Below are 7,942 nucleotides of genomic sequence, written 5' to 3' on the forward strand. Positions count from 1 at the left end.
AGGACACGAACCGCGGTCGACTACGTGGGAGTCCAGCGACCTAGCCATTACCCTAACTGCTGGTTCCAGTTTCGTCAGATTTTTAAAAAATTTTCTAGTATGGTTGTTTACAAACCTGAATGCATAATCCCCTTACTATCAGTACTACCAAGGAGCATATATTGGGTTGTTAGAAAAGCCATGACACATTTTTGCATAGAAAACTGTAGAAGAAATATGTCATGACTTTTCTGACAACCCAGTAGACTTATTTTAAGAATTATTTTATTGGGACCAGCAGTTAGTGTAATGGCTATGTTGCTGGACTTCCATGTAGTCAGCCCCAGTTTGAATCCCAGACCCAGTGGCTTGAAACTCACGCCAGGCGCATGTGCATGTGTGCCCAAGATACTGAGAAGAGCACCGGAGAGAAGGGATTACATCGTGACCATACCCCCAAGGGGTGATTTTTTGCTTTCTGTCTCTCTGTCTCTCTCTGTCTGGCGAGCGCAGGTGCCCTATAGCAAAAACCTCTCAAAAAAAAAAAATGATTTATTTAGGGACCAGCAGGTGGTGTGGTGGTTAAGGCACTGGACATTCCCATGTGGCCAACCATGGGTCTAGTCCCAGACCTGGCAGCTTGCTTTCTCTTTCTCTCTCTGTTTCTCTCTCTCTTTCTCCCTTCCTCTCTCTGATCAAATTAAAATAAATTAATGAATAAAATGAAATAATTATTTTAAAGATTATTTTATTTAACTTTATTTATTTTTTAAAATTTGACCAGAGAGGGAAAGTGAGAAAGGAAGCTGCCAGGTCCAGCACTTGAACCACAGTGAGCCATGTGGGAGTCCAGTGCCTTTAACTACTACAATACTACCTGCCGGGCGATTTTTTTAATCTTGACATTTGCAAACAAGAAATTAAATGTAAAGACTGTCTGTTTTATAGAAGAAAAGGGAAGCCCCTTGTGATGAAAGGATATTCGGTCATTAGGTGTTTGAATAATTACCTGCCAGGCACTGTACTTGAAGTTGTAGGAACAGTGGTGAAAAACACAGGTCTTGTTCTCAGACTCCTCCTGGACTGCCACTGGATACACCTGGAACCCGGACAAAGGTTCCTGGTGAAAACAAGCATTGCCTTGAGATTACTGAGTTTTGATTTCTGTACCTTTTTATTGTGTTTCAGTTACAGCCATTTCACTTTGTTCACTCAACATTCATGATCTAATTATGGTCTTTAATGAAATGTGTTTGTAACTATTTAAATATGTAAATAAGTTCAGAAAACTAGGAGGTGGCAGGTACCAACAGAGTGCAGGTATAGTGCTATTTTTGTTTATGATGTCTATAGGTGATCTGCTTATATGCGTATAGTCTGACATATGCCTCACAAACACCCATATATATTTATTCAGCAAGTATTGGATGTTCACCATATATAAGATAATGTTCTATGCATTGAGAATTCAGCGGTAAATAGAACATACTAAAAATTGCCTCCTGCCTTTGTAAAGCTTGAAGTGGCAAAAGACATACCAAAATAGACAATTCATAACATTACTAAGGAAGTTAAGTACCATGGAGAAAATCAGAACCAGGGGTGGGAGATAAAGAGAGTCTGGATGGTGCATTGCAGTTGGGGTAGCTAGAAAATGATTCATTGAAATTGTAATGTTGACTAGAGCTTCAGTGAGAGAAAAAGCCATATAGGTACCTATAGAAAAACATACCAGATAGGGGGGCAGGGGACAACTAGTTTAAAATTTTGAGGCAGAAGCGTGCCTGGCATGTTTTAAATGAGTAAGGAATTCTGTGAGGCTGTAGGGTGGGTGGGAGAGGGGACATTGGAAGGGCATGGAGTGGTGATATCTTAGAAGCTGGTGCAGAGGTGTTTTGTGTTATTGATGAGTCTAACAAGGACTGAGAATTGACCCCTGGATTTGGCACTATGGAAGTCTGGTAACTTCCTAGTCAGTTTTGGTAGAGTGACAAGAGTAAAATCTTTAAGAGTTCAGTGAGTTTAAAGGAATGAGATAAAAGGTATTATAGGCAGCCAGTATAGTCTTTTTTCTTTTTTAAGGTAAGAGACATAATGGTAAGTTTGCAGGCTGATAGGATGATTTGGTGATGAGAGAAATTGGTAGCTTTAGATAGATAATGGGGGCCAGCTGGTTTCATAGTGGTTAAGGTGGCTAGATCCGACTCTGGTTAAGAGTCCCAGACTCTGCAACTGTAACATGCCAAGTGCATGTGGGTGCATGCCTGGAATCCCCAAAGGAGGAAGATGGAGAAGAAAGTGACTAAGAAGGTAAAACTGGTTTTAAGGGACATATTATATTTATGTCATTAATAACAGAAAATAAATTTTTTAGCTTTATACTATTAAATATAAACCAGAAAACCACATCTATCCTGCTAAAATGATTTTTGTTATTTGCATTATTAATGCAAAATATGGGAAAGACCTCTTTTATTATTCCCTAGGTAATTCTTTCCAGCTGTGGTACAGGTAGTACAGAAGAGAGATCGAGGATAAGCTGTAACCTGTAGCTATTTATGTTTCTTTTTTTATGTAGCTTTTTGACTTCTGAAAACTTGAAGAATTAAATTTAGAGAACCATTTTTATCACATGACTTTGTTACGTCCTGCTGTGGAGAAATAAATTGTTTCCAGAGTGGTTACCAACTGCCATGACATTATCTGTGACGGCACATCCCATTCCTGTCCTTAATCAAGGATTGTGATTTGGGCTGTTACTTCTTAGACCAGAGATGGAGTCTAGTTTTCTTTGTAAATAGTTGTGTGCTCATTGCTTCTATTAAATTTACATGACAAGATTTTTAAAAGGACTTTTTGAAATTGATTTTTTTTTTTTTAGAGGTTTTTGCTATAGGGCGCGTGCGCTCACCAGACAGACAGAGAGATAGAAAGTGAGAAATCACCCCCCAGGGGGTATGGCCACGCAGCAATCCCTTCTCCTCCATTCTCCTCTTGGGATCTTGGGCATGCATGCACACGCGCCCGGCGTGAGTTTTAAGCCACCGGGTCCGGGACGCGAACTGCGGTCAACTACGTGGGAGTCCAGCGACATAGCCATTACACTAACTGCTGGTCCCCTGAAAAAGATTTTTTAAAGGTATGGAAGGGAATGGAATAAATAAGATTCTACTTTGGGACATAACTAAACTCAGGGCAAACTGATCATCTATTAAAACTTTTAGACATGGAGATTCTGTATCTCAAATTCTTAGAGTATGAGTGTTTTTCAGTTTTCTGATCTGTAAGTTTTTTAAGTAAGATTTTTGTAAGATGAAAATAATAGCTTTGGAATATGCAGGGTTTTGTTACTAGCTGAGAGACAAAAGGGGTATCTTCGCTCTCAGTTTGAGACTCCTCACTTAATGACCTACCTACCCATTTAACAGCCTCAGACTTAGACCAGTCCTCCCGTTCAGGGAATCCCCATTCTCAGTTTTTGTCTCATTCCCGCAGTCAGTATTCACCACATGAAGTGTTCACAACCACCCAAGACTATATATTCCTTTTATAAATTTGTACTTTTTGTGCACCTATAGTATTTAGTGTAGAAATGGTTGTACTGGGCTTATATTACTGTATTAAAATGTGGCTTGTCACTTTTGGCGCTTATCTAATGTAAGCTTTTGGAGTGATAGAATTTCATTATTCTAGTGTGGTGTCATATGATATCTGTTGGAAAATATATGCCCCGTGGTACCAGGACACACCACATGACGTCTGCCTTTAAGCTCCTTGCTACTATCAGTTCACTTAATAAGCTAGTCATAGGAACTGAACTCGGTCATTAAGTGAGGAGTGTCCATATTGTACTGAGGAGATCCTAACTGAAGATCCTGCCGGTTTCATTGCTCAGACCCACAGTTTCTGTTCTTTTATAAACCTACATTCATTGACAGTAGTAGGCTAAAAGACTCATCTGTGCCAATGGTAAGGAATGTTATTAATGTACTTAACATTTAAGTGTCTCATTTTTAAGTCCCAGTAAATAGCCATCAACACACAGATTTCTGTAAAGAAGGCATTATTACTATTGCATGAGTTGGAAAATAGCATGCATTTGATAGATTCTTAAATCCATCACACAAAACAGAGTGATCTTGTTGGGAGGCAGACAGTTTAAATTAAATAAGGCTATCACACCCAGATACAACAGTCTTGCAAAATTGTCTTTTTTTTTTTTAAGTAAGTATCAATCACAGTCTATTCTGACATACCTCGAAGTAGACTAAATTAGAGCTTATTTAATTAGAAAGCATGAACAAGGATATTCAAAAGAAAATTATTTCACTTTTTATAATATTTCTCATCATAACCAAAGGCTATAAGAACTAAATATGTCTTCGTATTTGACTAAGCATTTTATAAAATAGAAAGCTTGTGCCTTCTTGGGACCAGCAATTAGTGTAATGACTATGTCGCTGAACTCTCATGTAGTTGACTGTAGTTCAGTCTGGGACTCAAACCGCAGTCAACTATGTGGAAGTCCAACGATAGCCATTATGCCAACTGCTGGTACCAAGTTTCTCCTTTTCTTCCATCTTTCCTTCCTTTTCATTTACTAGAGAATGAGTGAAAGAGACGGGGGGAGTGAGAAAGCAAACTGCCAGGTCCAGGACTCGAACTGCGATTGGCCATGTGGGAGTCCAGCGCTCCAAGACACCATGCCGTCTGCCGGCCCCAATATTTCTTTTTTTTTTTAAATGCAATAATTGCACTTACAGGGCTGTAAAAAGATTGAGCTGATTCAGATAAGCAGTTAAAGCAGTACCCAGCACTCAGTAGCATTTCAGTTTCTTATTTGTATTTATATGTAATTTGTTAAGTTAAAAAATGAAACTTATGGCTAAAGCAAGGCGTAATTAATAAATCCGCTATTTTGTTTTTCTGTGGTGTCCCTAGGTATCTTTTTAGGCAAACTAAGTGGGCCCTTAAAGCCAGACTGTCTCACCCTCTCCTGGATACTGTGCTGTGTTCCCACCAGAGGGTGCACACAGCTTTGAAACACTATGATGGGCTTTGTATTTGGGCAGTCTCTGATTGCTTATTGTCCGGTTTTTGTTTGTTTTTGCTATACCTTTAGTTTGGGGCTCTATGAGTGGATTGTTACTTAACTATCTAAATTTCAATTTTAGGTCAACTGGAATGTTTCTCTGTTTTTGAGTCCTGTAAATATAAGCTTGAGTGATTGGCTATTAAGTGATACCTTGAGCTCTAAAAACCCTCAGAATCCCGTTGGCATGTCATTGCTAATTAGCTAGTCTGTACTCCTCTCCCTTGTCTTCTGATAAGAGACATTTTGCTGCTTCCTATATCTACTAATAATTCTCCATAGGGCTCTAGCATCATTTTTTTTAAAAAGCAAATCCAAAATAGGGCTTATAATATTTTTCTTCTCAATACTTTATAGGGGAAAAAGCAAGAAATTTTTGTTGAAATAACATGTTTTTAAAACTTTGTTTTACAGGGAACCAGCAGTTAGCGTAATGGCTATGTCGCTGGATTCCCACGTAGTTGACTGTGGTTCGCGTCCTGGACCCAGTGGCTTAGAACTCATGCTGGGCACGTGTGCGTGAGTGCCCAAGATCCCGAGAGGAGAATGGAGGAGAAGGGATTGTGGCGTGACCATCCCCCCTGGGGGATGATTTCTCTCTTTCTCTCTCTATGTCTCTGGCTGGCTGGCTGGCGAGCACACACGCCCTGTAGCGAAAATCTCTCAAAAAAAAAAAAACTTTGATTTACAGTGAACTTGGCAGAAATAAATTGGAATGGTGTTTGGGTTTTCTTTTTTAATCACTGAAAGAGCCATAAAAGTAGAAACTGTAGGAGAAACAATTTCCTTTCACACTCTGGCAAGAAGTAGATACGACTTAAGAGTTCTAGGCTTTGGTGTCTTTTGTCACTATGAGATTATACTAAGTGATCTGAAGTTCATATTGCTTCATATTCAAGAGCTATGTAAGCAGCTCTCCGAGCTTTTCATTAAGTTCATGTGTAGACATGCGTACATCTGTCATCACTGGGCACTTACAGTTTGGAGCTTTAACCACATGACAGGAATTGACTACTGTAATTTTGCTTCTTACCTTTCTATTCCTCAGTTACCGAGCTGATACCCAGACATACCAGCCGTATAACAAAGACTGGATTAAAGAGAAGATCTACGTGCTCCTTCGTCGGCAGGCCCAACAAGCTGGGAAATAATTGAGCTGGAAGCATTAGGGGGATGGGGTGGACTTGGAATACAGGTGTGTACAGCGTGCTGTAGTGAAAGTTTTTGTATCATAGTATCCTGTTTCCATTTTGTTACACTCTAGCCAAGATCGAATGTATTCGATGAAATGTGAGGATTTTGCTTAATCTCAACCCCTGTTGCCCCTTTTTTCTTTTTTTTTTTTTACTTAAACATTTTTATGATGATTTAGATGGAGATTGCTCCTTGTCAGTTAATATTGGCTCCAATCTTTTAAACCGTTCATACTTGTTTTGTAACACTCACTGTACTAACCCTTCAAGATGGGGTGGGAGGTGGTGACACAGTTTAGTTATGTCCTCGAGATAAAATCTTAGTGAAAAATAAAAGTTCTTTAGTTATATTTTCTCCCTGAGTGATCTTCTTGTCTCAACATTGAATTTTCTCACAAAGCATTATCAATTTCAAAACCAGTAGACTGCTGCAAAGAGAATTTGAAGAAAGCTTATGTATGTCGTGAATGTGTTTTACTGTGCTTTGTGTAGAGCTAATAAGCTTTTACTTCATTTTTTCTAAGCACCTTTATTGTAGTTCCAAGGTTTGTACCTACTGTTACAAAAGGCATTGTGTGGTGACATAGCTTGTCAGCAGAAGCAAGATGAGAGAGGGAAAGTGAGAAATCACTCAACACCCCCAGCCTCACCAGCAGCAGCATTAGCCACGCTGCAATCCCTTCTCTTCCATTTTGTCAGTATATTGGCCATGCACACACTAGGTGTGTTTTTCAAGTTGCTGGGTCTGAGACTCAAACCTAGCAATCAACCATGTAGGAATCCCATTGCCCCAACCACTATGCCACCTGCTGGTCCAGTTTTATTTTTCTAACAAATGCTCTTGATTTAATTTTTTGGAAGAATACTCTAGGAGCAGATCTGGAGGGAGTAGGTCCCCTTGATTCTTAAATATAGTATAGTTTTCTGTACTTAGAAAAATAGAATTTTCAGGGCAGCAGATGGCATGGTGGTTAAGGTGCTTGACACTTCCACATGGCTGACCATGGTTTGAGTCCCAGACCTCTAGTAGCTTGCTTTCTCACTTTCCTTCTCTCTCAGTGTCTGTCTTTCTCTGGTCAAATTAAAATAAATGAATGAATAGGTAATTCTTAGAAAAAAAATAGAATTTTTTAAGGATTATGAGGAAAACATCTAGATCCTAGAGATGAGCACAAAAGGTAGGGGGTGGTTTTTGAATCATATTAAAAACTCAAGGAAGAATAGAATTGGAATAAATAGAGATGTACATTTAACTTGTCTCCATTTTTACTCAGAATAGAATCCAAAAGTAGCCTTTTAGTTTGGGTAAAATCTGTGATGAAACTTTGTTTCAGTGGTTTGGCCCCACCACAACTATTATCCCTTTGTTAGCGATTTGGAGTATTTTTCAGTTTTTGTTTTATTTTGGTTCTTATTTCTTTGCTAGAGGGTACATGCACTTACAGAGGGTGGTAGGGGTCAGAAAGTGAGAAAGCACCTCCCCATTGAGGATGGTAATAACACAATCCATCCTCCTCTACTTTTGGGATTTGGAGTATGCGCGCACACACACCTACTGTTTTTTTTTAAGCCAGGACATGAACCACGATGTTGGCCATGCCATGTGTGATCCAGCCACCTTAGCCACCATGCCACTAGCTGACCCATTTAATGATATTTTATACTGCTACCAAAATGT

General features: G+C 39.3%; 1 protein-coding gene across 1 annotated transcript in view; it reads left to right on the forward strand.

Moving 5' to 3' along the window:
- Nucleotides 1–6,619, forward strand: part of ERH (ERH mRNA splicing and mitosis factor) — a 19,177-nt gene extending 12,558 nt beyond the window's left edge. Inside the window, exon 4 of the mRNA XM_006171513.3 lies at nt 6,120–6,619. Within this exon, the coding sequence (XP_006171575.1) occupies nt 6,120–6,222 (103 nt within the window). The 3' untranslated portion in view covers nt 6,223–6,619. The remainder of the gene's footprint in view (nt 1–6,119) is intronic.
- Nucleotides 6,620–7,942: the final 1,323 nt, after the last annotated feature.

The sequence above is a fragment of the Tupaia chinensis genome, unplaced genomic scaffold, assembly GCF_000334495.1.
Source record: "Tupaia chinensis unplaced genomic scaffold, TupChi_1.0 Scaffold149686_1, whole genome shotgun sequence".
Taxonomy (NCBI): domain Eukaryota; kingdom Metazoa; phylum Chordata; class Mammalia; order Scandentia; family Tupaiidae; genus Tupaia; species Tupaia belangeri.